Source organism: Anser anser (assembly GCF_964211835.1).
Source record: "Anser anser genome assembly, chromosome: W".
NCBI classification, from domain to species: domain Eukaryota; kingdom Metazoa; phylum Chordata; class Aves; order Anseriformes; family Anatidae; genus Anser; species Anser anser.
Window position 1 is genome coordinate 16,917,843 of NC_139731.1, and position 18,792 is coordinate 16,936,634.

Genomic DNA, 18,792 nt, shown 5'->3' on the forward strand with positions numbered 1-18,792 from the left:
TTAACAAAGACTTAACTGTCAGATGATTTATCATTGCCTATGACTTACGATGCTAAACTCAATTCTGCTGCCTCAGTGTAAATTAATGGTATATTCAATTAAATTTTTAGAGGTACTCCAGGTACCTCTAAAAGTACCAGGCTTTTGGTGTAAACAAGTATAATTTGGACTTTTTTTTTCCTTGAAAGGAACAATTTTCTGGGAGAGAAATGCAATTAGATAGTAAGTAGCTTGTGTGTTATATTTTAATTAGTAGCTTTGTGATCATCATTTCTCAGTTGTATAAATATCAGTCTTGTGGGAAATGCGTTTATGGGAGCAGTCAGCTATTGAGAAGGAGGATTTCACTAGTACAGGCTCATAAATAGGCATGGATTATAAATCATCATCACAGTACGCACCTAAAAACAAGTCAGAAGCCGTTACTGACAGTTTACTCATCATGAAGAGACTCATTTCAAAAAGAAGAACATGTGAGACACCACGAGCTCTTTTAAGAGAATCAGTAATTAACTATTTTTAATTAGAGGAGCAAATGAAAAACCCCAAAGCCATATGACCACCCTCGCACAATAACAACTCTCACGGTTTCATCGTGGGCAGAAGGTAACCAACAGGTGTTTGGGCTCTTCATAAAGCTTCACTGAACTACTACCTTATTTTGCCTTGCCTCTGTCTTATATGGGCACCTCTGCAAAAGGACTCAATACACCATAGAATATGCCAAAAAAACAATACGCAGCTACAGATTTTGTGGGTAGCAGAATCACCTGCAAGAGACTGTGACTTGCTAATCCCGTTTACATTGATTGCAATATATGATCACGTTGTCTGAATCTTTATTTAAAAAAAATAAAATGCCAAGCAGATTCGTACACGGAGAAGCTCTATTGTTATTTTTCTAATCAGTCTAAGTAAGTAGCACGTTATGAAAGCCTACTCCAGGGGAATTACAAAAAAACTTTTTGCTGGGCAAGAATCTATCAAGCGTTACAGTGGGCAGATCACAGTCTTTTAAAAATTAAATACCACTGTTCCACAGTGTTTTAATTCAGAGCTTAATTAAACAGAGAAAACTTGGAAATCTTCTAGCCACCTCTGGGTTTGCTCTTGTGCGTTTTCCTTCCCCACGTCTGTCTTAGCAATTACTTCTGAACGCTGCACCTGCTCAGACGGGCACAGCGACAAACTGCATCGTGGCCAGTTGTGGCGGCCCGAGGGATGCGCAGCGGCCCCGTTCTGGGGCGACGCCCCCGCTCCTGGTTTCAAAGGGCAGCTCTGGGACTCGGGCTGAGCGGGCGGACGAGGCGGCCGCGCCAAGGCCCCCTGCAGCAGCGCCACAGCAGGCGCGCCGCGAGCGCAGCGCGGTGCCCGGGCGCGGATGGGCGAGGGCCCTCCCGGTCTCGCGACGCGCGAGCGGGCTGCAGGGCTCCCGGGTTTCGCACGAGCGGCCCGCCCCGGTGCCGCCCTCCCCGGCAAGGGGAGCCCAGCGGGGAGCGGCCTTTCCCGCGGGCCAGTCTCTGCCCGGTGCCTCTCGCCCCGCGGCTGGCTGCCGCCGAGCGGTCCGCCTCCTCGCCTGCTGCCTCCCCGCGGGTGCCCGAGGCCGCGGGCAGCTCCCCCAGCCTCCTCCCGCAGGCCGAGCAGCCCCAGCGCCCCCAGCCCCTCCTGTCACTGGGGGCACGGCTGACACGGCGTCACCTCCCGTGCTGACCCGCCTCGGGGCACCTGCAGGGCATCAGCGAGAGGCAACCTGAGCAGCGCGAGCCTGGGGGCCACCAGTGCGGAGCAGCAGCAGCCCGGTGCCAGGGCAGCAGCCCGGTGCCAGGGCAGCAGCCCGGTGCCAGGGCAGCAGCCCGGTGCCAGGGCAGCAGCCCGGTGCCAGGGCAGCAGCCCCGGTGCCACGGCAGCAGCCCCGGTGCCAGGGCAGCAGCCCCGGTGCCACGGCAGCAGCCCCGGTGCCACGGCAGCAGCCCCGGTGCCACGGCAGCAGCCCCGGTGCCACGGCAGCAGCCCCGGTGCCACGGCAGCAGCCCCGGTGCCACGGCAGCAGCCGGGTCCGGACGACGGGGCGCAGCCAGACGCGGCCACCTCCTCGCCCCGGAGCGCTCTACTCGCCGCTCCCGCCCTTCGCCACTCGTGGCGCTGCCGCGGGACCGGGCAGGCCCCGGGCGGTGCGGGCGCTGCCGGTGCCCCCGCACGGGCGCGCTGCTGCTGCCGCCCCGGCCCCGGCCCCGGCCCCGGCGGGCGCTCGGTGCCCCGGCGGGACGGATGGCGGCGCACAGCCCCCGTTATTTTTATTTCTTTGTGCCGTTCTGTTTTGCCGGAACCGCCCCACCACCGCCGCCTGCCCGGCGCCGCCCGCCCTCCCGGCACCGGCGGCCCTGCCCCGCCCGTCCGGCCGGGCCAGCCAATGAGCCGCGCCCACGCCTCCAGCGAGAGCTGCCCGGCACGTGCCTGACCGAAAAGCGCCGGCCTCCCGGGCCGCCGCCGCCGCGCCGCCGCCCCGCAGACGGGCCCGGGTCGCTCCGCGCTGTCGCGGGGCCGCGGCTCCCCGCCGGGAGCCCTCCAGGCAGCAAACCGGCCGGGCACCTGTGGCGGCGGGACGCGAGGGTCCTCGCCCGCGGGGGCCTCGTGCCGCGATGCATGCTGGGAGTTGTAGTCCAAAGCGGTCGCGGCGACACCGAGCGCGAGCGGGGCGGGCGGCGGCGGAGAACTACAACTCCCGGGGAGCCCCTCGCTCGGGGCAGGCGGTAGCGCTGCAGAGCCGCGGCGGCCGTTGTGGCGGGCGGCGGGGCCGCCATGGACCTCTTCGGGGACCTGCGGCGCATGAACAAGCGGCAGGCGGGTGGCGGCGGGGGGCGGCGGGGCGAGCCGCGGGGGCGCCGACCTAGCGGGCGTCGCCAGGCGGAGCAAGCGCAGCCCGTCTCGGGGCGGCCGGGTCTGGCCCCGGGGCCGCCGGCCCGGCTGCCCGCCGGGGCTGCGCGGTGCCCCCGGGGCGGCGCGCAAAGACGTGCCCGTTGTCTCTGCAGCTCTACTACCAGGTGCTGAACTTCGCCATGATCGTCTCCTCCGCCCTGATGATATGGAAGGGGCTGATCGTCGTCACCGGCAGCGAGAGCCCCATTGTGGTGGTGCTCAGGTGGGTGCGGGTGGGGGCGGGGGCGGGGGCGGAGGCGCTCCTGGCCACGGGCAGCCTTGTCACAGCCCTCGGGCACCTTCCCGTGCCCTCTGCTTACGTGTGGGGTTTTGAGCGTCACCTACGTGAAGCAGGCCACAAACACTTATTTTCTTCTATGTCTCTGTTCGGGCGCTGAGCAGAAGCTCCTCGTAGTTGCGATCTAGTTCAGTGAAGTTTATGGAAGCAGTAATTGAGTGAAACCTTTGAAAACGTAGGTTTGTTCCCTTAACGTACCCATCAACAACCCGAGATTGGTCGTCAGTATTACTATCTGGGAATAGCAATCCTTGGACGGAGGGGTTATGATTCCAAAACTCAGTTCTGCTTTAGTAGGAATACGTGTAATGCTGTGAAGCTTCTGTTGCCTGAAGAATTCAGTAAGCGTATTGCACTTTCTGAAGGCGTTGAACAATTTCAGGTTTATTTGTTCATTTCTTTTTTGCCATTTCTGCATTTAAAATTCCATTACAGTAAAGCTGCTTTTTTAGTAAATTACGCTTCTGCATGACTTCTATCACAATGCTAACTTACTTCTGGTATGTAAAGACCCAGTCCTGGAGGCCCCTGAGTGCTGACCAAATACACGAAGTTTAAACACACGTTAATGGAAGATTCAGCCCCGTAGAAATTGAGTGTGCATCAGTAAGGAACATACGCGGGAAATAACAGCATTTTGATGGGAGAAGTCTGTTAGTGCAGGTGGTAATGGGATCTGGAGTCCTACATTAAAGGATGTTACCCATATCTACTGTGTCTGGCTTTGGAGAAAAGGCATGGACTTTTCTGGTCATTAGTAGTAATCACTGGTGCAGCTACGAGTCTTGCTCATGTTAGCTAAACTCAATGTAGAGAAGTCTTTCCAGTGCTGCTCTGAAACATCTTTTGGCTTTTTGCTAATGGATTAGTTGTCTTAAGCAGAATGGCTCGTTTTGTTCCTTCATAATAGCTACAATACTGTTACTTTTCTATAGAGCTTATTTGTTTTATTTCTTTCACTGAGGCAGTGGGAACGTCTTCTATAGGCTGGCTCAGCTTGGAGCTTAATGAGGTTTCGGTTGTGTGTTAAATGTCTGTATGGTGTGGCTGAATGGTGGAAGCTACAGATTTCTGTTAAAATTGTGAGTTTATCCATAAGAATTAACTGCTTTGTATTTGTGGTTCTTCCTTTGTTTGCTATAATGCTAATACATTTTCTTTTTCTCTTTGTTTGTAGTGGCAGCATGGAACCAGCTTTTCACAGGGGAGACCTGTTGTTCTTAACAAATTTCCATGATGACCCAATCCGAGCCGGTGAAATAGTTGTTTTTAAGGTTGAAGGCAGAGACATTCCAATAGTTCACAGAGTAATCAAAATTCATGAAAAGTAATGCAACTTGGCATTTTTCTTGTTTCTAAATATAGTTTTCTACACCATGACTTTCACTTACGTTATAATTAGGTAATATTTTGTGAAAAAGGCAGGCAAGGATTTGCTCTAAGATACAGCTTGTCTCTAGGATGTGATCTGCTTCTGTTCCCCATTCTGTGGCATGCTTCTTGAGACTCTGGCTCCTGTCCCTCAGCAAAGTTGGTCAGGTTCAAAATAGGTAAACCTGTGCCAAAGAGGAGTCCAGAAACACAAGCTGTACACATCATTTTTTTTCCCATCGGTAGCAATGTGTGTGGGAGCAGACTGCACTGCATAGTGACTGTTGTAGAACTGGGTCTTTGGTTATGAGAAATAGCTATTTCTCAGGGCAAATTGTGGAAAGGAGGCAAAGACAGAGAATCAGAGCTATAGATAAGTCTGACAAGTACGTGACCTTTGCTGTCTGAGGTTTTCCAGAAGACTGAGATTTGACTCATTGAGAAAAGATTTTTGTTTTAGTCACAACACCAACAACAATTCTTGCTCAAAAGCAACAGGCAGATTAGTTGTTTTTACCTTTATTGAATGCATCTGGTATGATAAACAGTCCTTTCCCAAATGTAGGAAGGGCAGGTCTATTTCTACTGCACACTGAAAAGGTAGCGTGGAAGTGGCAAGAGCTGTCATATTTGTTTCTCGGGAGGCCTGGGCTATGAACTGCAAGTCTTCGTCTTTTCTGTAGCATCTTGTCTCTGGTGCTTTTTCAAAACAAATACTTATATCCAAGAATTACCTCTTTTTTTTTATATATACTTAATTTGTCTTCATAAAAGCTCCTTATTTATTGATATCAGTACTGGCAATTAGCAGCTTTTTGAGAAAAATAATTTTGAAGACTGGAAACCTACTAACTTTTGTTTGAATGGGAGTGTTGAACCAAAATCTTGCACGTATCATCTGCACATGCATAATGCTTAAAAGGGAGCAAAACATGGCAAGTTTTCTAACAGCAACAGTTAAACTATATCATGTTGAAAACAAAGTCTAAGATACTCTGCCCATTTGAAACGGTAGGGAAAGTCAATGATTTGTGTTAAGGGTTTAAAACCTGTATTCCTACAAAAGGAATGAGCCGTCTAATGGCCGGGAGAAGTCAGAACATCAGCTCTGGCTGCAGGGGAGCAGCCAGGCTCCGAGCACTGCGTACGTTTATTCGTGTGGGGGAAAGAGTGCCACCTACTGAAGCTGTTCGCATCACTTGGCTTTCCCCATACATGTCAGTAAAAACCGCACCTAATAGTTTGTTCACCCAATGCTATTTCAAGGCTTGTTACGTGTATTATTTCTTATCTGCCCCATTAACAAATAACAAAGATAAATGAAGTTTTGCCAGGAACTTCCTGTATTGTTTAGCTAAACAATAAGTGACTTGAAAGTGTATTGCAGTGACAAAGTATTGACAGAATATTTAATTTTGATGCAGATTTGCAGCTGTGTTAAGGGGTCCTCAGTATTTACTTGCATCAAAAGGAGGACAGGACTTTATTTTGATGAAAATACGATTACTAGGAGTTAAATATATAAAAGAGAAGTACTTAAAGCATTGTGTTGTTTTGCTATTTACTATAGGAAAATCTGGGGGTATACCTCATGCTTCATGAACCTCGTGGTTGAAATTCAGTTAAATTCATTCTGCAGTGTGCGATGACTTCATGGGGTCTTACTCAACATTTTGTCATAAAAAGAAAAAAGCACAAGCCTTTTAACTTTTTGCACTGTTGAGATCTTTGATAAATAAAATACTGTTTCTAGGTTGTTTGTTTGTTTGTCTTATTTTTAGCTTAAAATTTCTATTCTATTGCAAATAGAGAGGATTTTTTGTTTTCTTTTGTTTTGTTTCCCTCAGATTGCCCAGATTGGCATATCCTGCTTTTGTTAAGGAAATTTAGTGCCAGTTCTGGACAGAAAATATCCAATCATAATATCCTTTCATATTCATTGTGTAATTGCTTACATCAGATGACAGCCTAGGAAAAATATCTCTTGTTAAAATCTGTTGACTCTGTCAGTAAAGACTGAAATGTTAATGATTTAATGGTGTTTGTTAAATAAGCAGGCCAGGCAGGACTGGAAGTAAACATTGTTATCTAATCTTGTAGTACTTTTCATCTTCATTGTGCTTTGTAGATGTCAATTGTAGTTTTAAAATTAAGTGGTATTTACTTTATCACCTCGTTGCCTTCTAGAGAAAATGGGAACATCAAATTTCTGACCAAAGGTGATAATAATGAAGTTGATGATAGAGGCTTGTACAAAGAAGGTCAGAACTGGTTAGAGAAGAAAGATGTTGTTGGAAGAGCAAGAGGGTGAGTAATGCAAAGTCTGTTCTTTATAGCTAATATAGAAAAAAATTAAACTTAACATCAGTTCCACTCTTGGATTTATTTGTTGTGGTATTTATTGAATTTCATAAATAAAATGGTAATAAAACTAATTTACCTGGCAAAGTTGCGTTCTGTAGTCTTCTCACTAATGCAGACTGGGAATAATTTTTTTTTTTTTTTGAAAAACAGCACACAACGTAAATAATTCGCCAGTGAATAAAAATTAACCAATCTATCCTTGCAGTTGTTAGAATTTACTAGGAAATGTTTCCACATCTCATGGGAATCTTATGCAAAGTTTGAGCTTTTATCTTCTTCCCCAGTCGAGATAAAAATTCAACCTCTTAAGATTTTTCTCAAATAATCTAAATTTTTATCTAAGAAATACATAGGCACATATATATACACATATATGTATGTATGTATGTTGAGATATATAAACTTAATTCCCACCTCAGGTGCGCATTACTGACAAGTGTAAATGATGGTTTTACACACTTGTGATTTTGATCACTTTTGCTTAGAGCCTGTTGCAAAGCATTTTTTGGGCTAGGAGAATGTTAGTAATGCAACAAGAAGCTCGATGCGTGTTCTGCCATGTTCAAGTGGGCGAAGATTAACGGCATGGGCCAACCCTGGTAGAAAGTAGGACTTTCTATATCAGGTTATATATCTGTATTTTTCTTGCCTAAAATAAGTGTTCCATAAGCCGTCATAAGTATGGTAACGCGCATAACAGTACAAACTACTTTTCTGGAATAATATTTATTTGCTTGTTATGTTAATTTAAATGTTAATTTAAGTTCCATATTCACTTAAAACTCTTTCTGTTTTAGATCATGTGGCTTTTATACCTTCACAACAACTGAAAAACTGATTCTGATGTGTTGCAGGATGTTAGGTTTGCTTTTGCCAGTACCCCTCATTTTGGTGATACTTGCCATTTTTGGGGTGCATGTGTACTTTTAACGCTATGAATAATATTCAGCAAGTTGAAGCATTTACATGATGGAAGGAGTAGGGAGTCAGAAATCTTGCTCCCAAATTTGCATTATCAAGTACATACTGTCTTTAAAGCCCTTGCTATCTGTCTGTTTTTGTTTTCTCTGAAATCCGTTATCTAAAGTTTTCAAGACTGAGTAACATTGAAACATGGCCATGTAATTTTTGAGGGTTTATTTTACATTCATCTGTTTTGTCAATTACAGATTTTTGCCCTATGTTGGTATGGTAACTATAATAATGAATGACTATCCAAAATTTAAGGTATGTATACAAATGCTTCGAATACTTAAAACTATAAAATAGCAAATAAAGGTAATATGAAAGGAATTGTGATACATGCTAATAAATTTTTGTTGTTAGCTAATATGAAATAAGTAGTGTTCTCATGCTTTCTTATTTTAGCTTGACTGTTACCCAGTAGAACTGACAATTTTTAATCATTTGAAAACCATGTATAGAATGTAATGAGTTAAGCATATACGGTTGTGATGCCTATTTATAAAGAATACGATCACACCAAAATACTGCTGTAATTCTACAGGAACACAACTCAATAACTGTGTACTCATCTAGAAAGTGTAGAGGGCATGTTTCAAACAATTTGTGATTTCAAAGCTTCTCTTAAAAGAAATTGTAATCAGTCTTCATTCTTTTTCTTCTGCAGTATGCTCTTCTGGCAGTAATGGGAGCTTATGTACTACTGAAACGGGAATCCTGAAGGAAGGAAAAGGAAAAAAATCACTTTTCCAAGAACAAAGTACGAAATTAAATATACAGGAGAAAAAGCCTAATATATTTCAGATGTTTTACTTTCTGTATACTGTTACAAAGCTGTGCAAACTTTTGTCTTGTCTAAATAAACTGTGCAATTAAAGCTATTGGCTGTTGGTTAATTATGTAATGGCAAATTTACCATCTGAAATAAATATCGCTTTGTTAGCCTTTTGCAAAGGGGAGACACTGACTGTTGTGCTAGAGTAGCTTATGGCACTTCTTAACATGCTGTAGAATACAGTGATCTCGCTGTGGTTTGATGAAGGTTTTTTGTTTTAAAGTGATACTGCAACTGAACCTATTTTGTCCTTCCTGCGTGTTCAGTTATTTTGCTTGATTATTTTTGATCTTTTGTCAACTCAATCTCCTCACAATCTTGCAAACTATTCTATCATCACTAATAAAGACATAGCATATGGGTTGGAACAGGTGGTGAGTTGTAGGAGGTTAGTCATACTGATGCCTAAAGAAAGTTGTCTAGATACGGTCTGAAGGGGAGGGAAATGAGAAATGGGCTTTCATTGCAATTAAGAATTGAGAAATGGAACTGTAGTGTGTTTTGTTTTGTTTTGTTTTGTTTGTGAATGTGAAACTTTCTCCTTCATGGGCTAGAGACAAAAACAATTAATGGCTGGATTTTTAGGAACTCTACATGATTCTAGAATTCAAGGTATTAACCTTTCTGCCTTTACGTTCCTGGCCGTAAGACCAAGCTAACAAAAAATCTTTGTGGGGATTTATTAATACTTATGAATTACTAAATGAGAAGCACAGTTGCGTGCTTCAGAAATATTACCAATAAGGGAAAAACATAACCCAAATTCCTGTTTTGAGGATGTATTGTTCTCTCCTGTCATATGACACCTAAAGACTGTTGAACATAAAATTGATTTTTTCATTTTAAAACTTACCTGATAACCATCTTACATGAAGTTCTGGATCTTTCTCTTCTTGGATTCAAATGTCAATTTTGTACCATCAACAAAGCAAAACTTGTTTTCTTTACTCGCTTTGTTTTTGTTTCTTTGATAAGGAACAGCATGATGCTTTTTTTCCTATGGAGTTTTGTTTCTTCTGTAATCCCTCACCTCTACAAAAATATGCTATTATACAATAATGACACCCTCTCTGTTGTAACTGCCAGTGCTGAAAGGCAGGTAACTGCTGAATTTTTCCAAGTAATATTACTTCTTTTGTGTCCTACTAAGCAGTCTAAGCAGTTTTCACAACAAACTGTATTACAAAAATGACTTATTTTGTATCAATTTGTGTAGAAATAAAATCGAGTATAATAAATAGCATGTCAGAATAATTTAGGTATTCTTAAGGCAGTCTTTCTGGAAGTGTACCATTCCAGTTAAGAAAAAATAATTTTTGGAGGCAGTGTATGGGTAGTAAGTCCTGTTCCCCCGGACCGGTGTTCCTGAAATTAGAATTTATTCCAACTCCAATACAATTGCAGTCAATTCTACCTTTGAGAGTGGGATTCTGGACAGACCTATAATAATGGGCCAAGTTTATCATTTGGGTTGTTTTATCTTCATGGAATTGTGAAGTGGTTTGGGCTGGAAGGGACCTTGAAGCCTATTGTGTTCCAACCCCCTGCCTCCCGCCAGCCCAGGCTGCCCCCAGCCCCATCCAGCCTGGCCTTGAGCACTGCCAGGGACAGGGCATCCCCAGTTTCTCTGGGCAGCCTGTGCCAGTGCATCACTGCCTGCGTAGTAAAGAACTTCTTCCTAATGTTTAACCTAAATCTTCCCTCTTTCAGTTTAAAGCTGTTTCCCCTTGTCCTATCGCTATGCTCCCTGACAGAGTCCCTCCCCAGCTTTCCTGTAGGCACCCTTTAGGCACTGAAAGGTTGCAATGAGGTCTTCCTGGAGCCTTCTCTTCTCCAGGCTGAACACCCCCAGCTCCCTCAGCCTGTCTTTGTAGGAGAGGTGCTCCAGCCCCTGGATTACATTTGCGGCCTCCTCTGGTCTTGCTCTAACAAGCCCACGTCCTTCTCCTGCTGGGGGCCCAGAGCTGAGCTCAGGGCTCCAGCTGGGGTCTGACGAGAGCAGAGCAGAGAGGGAGAATCCCCTCCCTTCTCCTGCTGGCCGTGCTGCTTCGGATGCAGCCCAGGATATGGTTGGCTCTCTGGGCTGCAAGTGCACGTTGCTGGCTCAATCTTGTGTTGATTTCCTTTTGAAGATTTCTTGTTTCCTATGCTTGATAGTGTAGGAAAGAGATGTCTAATGCTGACTACTTCTGTCTCCTTGCTTTACCAGTTTGTTGAGGTGTCTGAGAATTCAAGAACAGACTATCTGTCATAAAATGAAGTGAGGCCTTGTGGTTTACCCTTTGGACATAGTAGGTTAGAGAGCTGGTATGTGAGGAACTGCGTGGAGCCTCTCTCCAGCTACATCTGTAGGTGGGAACATTACTACCTGAAAAGCTGGAGAGCTGAAGGACAACATGGTTGCATGTTCATCATTTTCTGCATTAGAAGGAAATAAGCACTGAACAAATTAATCTATGGTTGTACAGAACCATATACAAAAGCTTCACTTCCAGCTTGGAAAGCTTCCCTTTTCTGTGGATAAACTGCATTAGTTTGCTAACTGGTGCCGCTTTTATCAGGCCTATTTTGTTGGCCTCCTGTCCTGGCCAACTGGGTTGAGCTGCTCTTGATTCTGTTTTTGTCCTGCATTTCCATTACTGTCTGAGCCACTTTAAGCCAACCATTTATGTCCCTGATAATCTAGTTAGAGAATACTGTTCATTAATTTCCTTAGATTAGAAGTCAGGGAAGGAGCACAAAAAGTTTTCCAAGAATATAAATTTCTGATGGAAAGCCTTTCATTTAGCTCAATAAATGTAACAAATACTTTAGTTCTTAGGTTGATATCAATGATAAATGAGCTGCAATGGTGAAATGCTTATCAGGAGAATGTTTCCTTTCTGCTGTGAGTATATTGCACTGTACAATATTTGAATGATTTAGTCTCCTAAATATTAGTGTCTGCAGTGGAGAGAATGCAGTTCGCTCCTGGATACATTTCATAACTGGATATTGCAAGCTTTTCCTACTAGTCTTGCTGAGAACAAGTTTGACGGTGACTTTACGTGCTGCAGCTGGACTGATTTTCCATGTTCCTGTTGCTGAGCCCAAGCAATCCTCCTACTGCAGGCCACATGGGAACATCTGCATCAGCTCTCGTGTTCAGTGGAGCCAATGCAACGTGCAAACCCAGGATGAAGTTAGTAGCTTTCTGCTGGAAAACAAACAGGAGAAATATAAACGCAAAGGAGGAGGAGCAGGTTTAGCTTTTGGGAACTGTGAGCTGCTAGATTTTCCCAGCTGTAGCATGTTTTTCACTGCTGTGCTTCAAAACCAAATATGCTCTTGCTCTAAGAATGCATTTGTATTTGCTTTGAGAAACAACTAATGGAGCAGGCTTCTAAGGAACACCAGGGAAGTAGTGGAAGTAATACCACGTACTATGGAGCTGGGAAGTCAAACCGTGTAGCAATGTGCACCCTTAGATTAAGAATTCTCCAACAGCAGCAGGAAATGAACATTAATACTTTGAGATTGATCAGACCGTGGCTGAGCTGATGCTGTGAAAGCTCCACCTGACCCAGTCTCTGCCCATAACCCACTGCGTGTTGCTGAGCAGTGGCTGTCGTAGCTGCTGCGAGTGGTTTGCATTGCACTGTCCAGTGGCAACACTCCTGCAGCCTAAGGCTTCCTGAAAATGCTAGGTAGCCTGAGCTGAGAGGATCCTCCATGTCTGGGGTGGGCGGATAGGAGAAAAGAAATGTGATTAGATAGATCATGTGTAAAGCCATAAGACACAAAATTCTAAGGACACCACCTGACCCCTTCTTGCTTGCTCTCCTGATTCCCAGCCCACTTTCTCTTTCTTCAGCTATCATTTCCCCACCATGTCACTGAAATTCTAGTTTGCGGCAGTGCACTGGCATGAAACAAAACTATCCAGGGGTTTAGGATGTCTTCTGGGTCCAAGACCATAGATAACTATGTTAGATCTTTTGAGCTGTAATCATAACACTTCTGTAGAGTGTGAAGTCTTTTTCTCAGTGGAGAGGAAATGATGTTGTATATTAAGCTTCGTTAATCACATCTCTTTTTCTCAGAGGATAAAAAAATGCAAATTATGCAGCACATGCTTTTTACAGGAGAAGTGCTTTGCAGTTCTGCATAACGTGAATAGCCTAGCTTTTTAAGATGTTTGTCTTATTTTGAACATCAATGCTGCTGACAGGATTTATCACTCAGAAAGAAATGCTTTCAGCACTCACCTCTTAACATATCGGAAAAGATGATTCAGACTTTTTCCTGCCTTTTCCGTTAATCACACATTTTTCCACATTTTTTCCACATCTTTTCCACATCTTTGTCTTACTGACTTAAGAGACCCAGGCCCATCACTGATAGTTCCTTGAAAGGCAAAAGAGAGAGAAGGCACAAGCATCCACAGACAGCTGTATGTCTGTCCTGAAATGACTTTTAGTCCTCATTTACTCCTACCCAGGGGGAGAAGAGTTGGCATCCCGAAACCTTCCCTGTCTGGCTGCGAGGGGCCTGGCATCAAGTGCTCGGTGCTAGCAAGATGTACACCCCTTAGGCTGATTTCCACAGGAATTCAGGTGTCAAGAGCTGTGGATAAGTATGTTTTCTGAAGCCAGAAGGTAGGTTGCACACCTAATTTCCATTTGTTTCTATGGAGCTGCCTTAGGACTTCACAGTACCCTGGTAAGGAGCCTTCTGAAGCTGGAAGCCTGAAACTTTCCAGTTTTAAAAAGAAAGGAAAAAACAAGTTTTGCTATGTTTAATTTGACCTCTGGTATATCTTGGCCATAGTATTTCATACAGCTTCTAACAGCCCCAATATTCAGGTTTACCTGCAGCCTGCGTTGGTAGAGATAAAATGTGTGTGGAGTAAATGCAGAGAGAATTCCAGTTCAAGCCTTGTTAGCAAGTCATTTCTCTCTGTGTTTAATCAAGATAGCAAGCAACAGTGATGAAAACAACATTTTCACTGGTGTGCATGGATTTTATCAGTGTTTCTTTGAACATCTTATGGGCCTAAAGCAAACAAAACGTAAGCCACATAAATGACAAACAATTCAATACGTTTCCCTGCTACACAGCTTGGCTTAAATAAGTATATTCCATCTCTTTTGTCACCATTTATGCTTCAGTACATTACTTTTGCACATGGAACCAACTCTGCTTCTCTATCATTTGCGTGTAACTATGCTATCAGCAGAAATTACAAACACGTATGGTGTGTACATGTAGTCTGTAGCTATATGTAGATCTATAAAAACCTGATGTGGATGTGGCCACCATCTCAATTCTGAAGCTGTTTGCAATATGAATATCTGTCTGGATTTGAGTTTTACCAAAAAAAAAAAAAAGCCATTATGGACAAAGCTCCATTTCTTTTGTAATTATGTTAGGACATCATTTTCCAGCAAGTTGAAGGTCACGTTTGTGGGAAGGGGAAGGAAAAGGGGAGGGGGAAAGGGAAGGGGAAGGGGAAGGGGAAGGGAAAGGGAAAAGAGAAGGGGAAGGGGAAAGAGGAGGAGAAGGAGAAGGAGAAAGAAGGAGAAAGAAGGAGTCCCACCTGGGTTTTTGCTGTTTGGCAGGCAGGGCACGCAGCATGGCTCTCTTGAGGGAGACCCGAAGCCTTGGTTCACTGCCCTAGCCAGGGCCATGCTCCAACAGTTGCAGCACAGCTGGGGCTGTGTTTGGTTGCCTGAAGGTAGCCCAAGGGGCTAGGGGCTGGCCACGCTGGCCCCTGCTTCCAAGAAACATCCACCTATTTGCCAGCTGCTTAGTGAAATGCTGTTTTCCTGCTTTGCTTCTTGTGTATGGAGTTTGGGGCCTCCTCATAGCCTTGTGGCTTGCAAATGCCTGTCCCTTCTGGCACCTACAATTGTTCTGCGCTTCATCTAATAGCTATCTAGACTTCTGTCATGCAGTTTCCTCAGCTCTATTTTCTCAAACATGTATCATATTTATAAATCCAGCTTTAGCCTCTAAATATGGAAGAAAGTTGACATTTGGGAAACAAAACCTGTAGTTTTATATTTTCATGGTACTTATTTTCCATAGATTTAGTTGCAAATTGACAAATTGGCAGATGAGTCACCTGCTGGGTTGCTGCACAGCTCAGCCACAGCTGGTGTGGAAGTCCAGCTGAAACAGCTCAGCCTGCATGGGGAGAATGTCCCTAAACTGCTCCTGTGCCCTTCTCTAGACAGAGGTCCTTGCATGTTCGCAGGGCTCACAGCTGTGCCACATCCTCCAGCTTTCCCAGTGGCCCACCAGGGTCTGCCCCCCTCACCTCCAGGCCCCGGGCACACTGGCTGGAGAGCCCCAGCACCTCTGTGCGCCAGCTCAGGCTGCCAACGACCTGTCCCAGCCCTGCGTACCCGCAGCTCGCGTCCCATCGCTCTGTGCTCCCCCAGACTGCCAGCACAGCTGTGTGGCTTGAAGCATTTGGTCTTCTCTGGGAAGGCTCAGCTGGGACTGCCTGCATCTGGCCAACAGCAGTTCTCAAGAATGCAGAAACATAAATGCTTGCCACTTGGGTTCTCAAAATATTGAACCCCTTCACCACAAAAAAATAAAATAAAATCACAACACTAGAAGGGATGGTTAACGCAGCCCTCTGACACACACTAAATGTGCAATAAGCCATCACCTTAGTTAAGCCTCAACTGTCAAGGTCTAGGACTTCCTAAAATGAGGTACAAACGATGCCAAATATCTTAAACTGTGCCTTGTTAAATAAATGTTTATCATTTCACGTTGTTCATCCTCTGCAAAGTTGTGGAGCTCCTTTCTGAAAAAATGTCTGCAGTTCTTCAGGGAACTGTTGCTGCTGAGAGTCAGTGCTCAGGTTGTTTGCAGAACGCCTGCCCTCAGTACAGGTTCGGAGCACTGAAGACTAGTCCATTCAGCATCTTCAACATTTACAAAGTATTCCTTAGTGATCGTGCCCTATTATTACATTGCTGATATGCTTAAACCATTGTTTGCTCTGTATATATGCCATAGCTACCTGTAACGTCAGAATCACTACAAAGAAAACGATGAAAGGTACACCATTTTTCTTTTATCCCTTTTTATTTCCATAAAAACTGCCTTGCCGATAGAACAATCATATTTGTCTAAAATGTGAAGGAAGCAAAATAAACAGTGCTATTGTGATATCAGCATTTAAAGCCCATTACTGTTTTCTGCCATGAAGTGCAACAGTAGTTCACTTTGCCACAGGGAAAGAGATACATGGCAAGTAGAAAGGTATCTGAAAACACAGAAAGCTTTTTCTTGAAGTTCAACCATGAATTTCATAGAGTCATGGAATCGTAGAATGGCTTGGGTTGGAATGATCATCTAAATCCAACCGCCCCCCCCCCCCCACCCCCCCGTAGGCAGGGATGCCACCCACTAGATCAGGTTGGCCAAAACCTCATCCAGCCTGGCCTTGAACACCTCTAGGGATGGGGCATTCACAATTTATGTTATTATGTTATTACGTTATGGGAATTTATGTTATTGGATTTCTTCTTTAAGAAAGAAAGGTTGTCTCATATGAACAAGTCACTTAAACTGATTGCATATGTTTACTGTACCTGGATCCTTTCCTGTTGTGGGGGTTCCAGTACATTATTTCTGTATATTATTAAATTATTTTTTTTTCCTGAAGAGGTTAATAGAAAAAATAAGAATTAGGATAAATCCATGTTACTTTTTTATCCTTATGAGGAAGTAAACAAAGACATGCTTGTAATGCACAAACATGTCGAAGCAGTGGGCCAGCCCTGTTGCTGGGCTGAGTGGTGGCAGCGAGGCCAGGGAAGAGGGCTCATCCCTGGGCCCATCCCCGCAGCCCTGGCCAGCGGTCCTCAGCCTGCGCCTGGTCCAAGTTGTGACCCAAGGACAAGCCCTGCCATGGCGATTGGACTTGGAGCACATCCTTCCCTGAGTGCCAAGACCTCACCCCTGGCTGCTGCTCTGCTGCCGGCGAGGTGCAGGCAGGGCACACGGCTGTGCCTCACGCCCCTGCTGCCCTGGCACCTCGGCTCCCGGCCGCACTTCGCAGGAGCTGGGCCAGGCTGGCAGCGTGTGGGCTGCCGGTGGCAATGCACTGCCCCGCGCTCCACTGCCTGGCTTCTTGCTGTCGTGGTGGAGGTGCTCCCAGCCGTCACAGGGCCTCAGATGCCCCTCTTGCCCGCTTTATGCATTTGCAGATGGGAATTATTCAGCATCCTTGCTGTGCTTTGGCTTAGTTTTAAATGGAGGTTTGGGTTTTATGTCCTAAAGATTGGGTTTTTCTGCTTGAGAACTAGTACTTGGTTCTTTTTGCAGGTGTGTTTTCCATGTGCTGCGCTGCTCATTCACGTGTTTGCAGCCCAGTTCTAGCTACAACCCCGTGAAAGACGAGGCAGGGTACACAGTGCACCAATTCATGCCCCATCAGTCCGAAGATGCTGCCATTTTCTCCTACTCCATGAAAGCCACTAAGGACCTGGGGAGGGGGTTGTCAAGCTGCATGAGTTTTTATCGAAGAGATTCAGTTCATTTAATTAACCTGTCTGCCTAGTTCCTCTGAGGCCACAGGCAAGCAGCATCACTCAGGCACGTGCTCCCCTGGGACTGAGACGTCCTGCACCCAGTGACACGGCTCACCCAGCGAGGTGCTGTGTGCAGGATCAGCTGCTCACGTAGCAGGCCATAGCCTGCCTCCTTCGAGCAGCACCTAGTGGGGCTGTGATAAACAACCGCCGGCTGTCGCAGAGTCCTAGTCTGGTCAGGGCCGGTGCCGCTGCCTCTCCCTGCCATCTGCACGCTCTGTGCCCGCCAGTCGTGGGGCTGTCCTCAGTGGTCCAGGTGCAACTGTTCAAGCATCACCTTCTCTTCAGCCCACTGCAAGGCATGGAAGAGCAGGTCAGCTCACCTCTGCTGGGCTCTCATGGATTAGATTTGCCAAAGTGGCAGCCAGACATTCTGACAGAGGGTGAGGAAGGTCCTGAGAACGCCGTGATGGATGTTTTGATCCCCAAAGAAAGGCAGCTTTTCACCAGGCAGCTATATCTTACAGACAAATGAAGTAGAGTTTCTGGTGTGTCCAGCACATACTACAAACAATACGATATGTTCTGGGGTATGTGTAAGCCTAGGCTCTACAGAGCCTAGGCTCCTTTGGAAAAGCACAAGTCTGTCTCTGATACTCTCTGTAGATATGTTGAGGGCTCTATATTTAAGTTCCGTCTTCATGGGTTTCAGTTGAGTGTGTGCATGAATCAAGATACATGTGCAAATTGTGGGACTGAAGATCTTACTAAGGTCTTTTTCTCCTGAAAAGAGCGAGGATAAGCTTCCACTGAATACAATGATGAGAGCAGGCTGTCAAGATGGCTGTCAGTATAAAAGCAAAGGTAGAACCTAAAAAGATTAACAGGCCTCTAGGGTTGCTTTAGTTTAGGAAAATTATTGTTTTCCTTTTCCAGAAAGACCAAAAACCCTCTTGGTGGCTTGCTTCAGGTAAGCCAGTTGAATGTCTGGGGTAGTTAACATGATTTTAAAATGCATCTTATGACAAAACCCTGAAGATAAGGTTTTGTTCTTTTTTTTTCTCAGCAAAAAATGTCCCTCAATTCAAAAAGCCAATCCCAATTAAAAAGAAAATTCAAACCCAAGTTCAATCAACTCAGTAGATCTGTACTTTTCACTGTAATTTTAATGATCTAAAGAGCAAACAAATTAAGACCATAATGCAAGATATAAAAATGGAAGTGCATAAGGAGAAAACTCAAATTAAAGTAACCTAACGCAGGGTGAAATGAGATTTAATGTGAAGGCACATCCTTTAGCACATGAAATGTACGAAGACGTAGTACGTATACAAAATCTGAGAAAGGTTTAGTTGTTTGGATAGTGTTTGTAGCAAGTGAGACTTAGGAGTGCTTGACAACAACCAACTGAGTAAGAATTCATGCTTTGGCACTTCTAGCCAAAGCCTGCTAACAGTGTAGGTCTTGTACACAGCCATATGTGACTTTTTGATCAGAGGGTTTCAACC

The 18,792-nt window shown here is 45.2% G+C and overlaps 1 protein-coding gene across 1 annotated transcript; it reads left to right on the forward strand.

Annotated features, from left to right (window-relative positions):
• The first annotated feature begins 2,682 nt into the window (after window positions 1-2,682).
• LOC310888580 (signal peptidase complex catalytic subunit SEC11C) lies at window positions 2,683-8,789 on the forward strand. Its single transcript, XM_083815384.1, has 6 exons — window positions 2,683-2,841; window positions 3,030-3,139; window positions 4,392-4,541; window positions 6,773-6,892; window positions 8,119-8,176; window positions 8,580-8,789. The coding sequence occupies exons 1-6, from the start codon at window positions 2,800-2,802 to the stop codon at window positions 8,631-8,633; spliced, it is 534 nt and encodes a 177-aa protein (XP_083671510.1). The 5' UTR covers window positions 2,683-2,799; the 3' UTR covers window positions 8,634-8,789.
• Window positions 8,790-18,792: the final 10,003 nt, after the last annotated feature.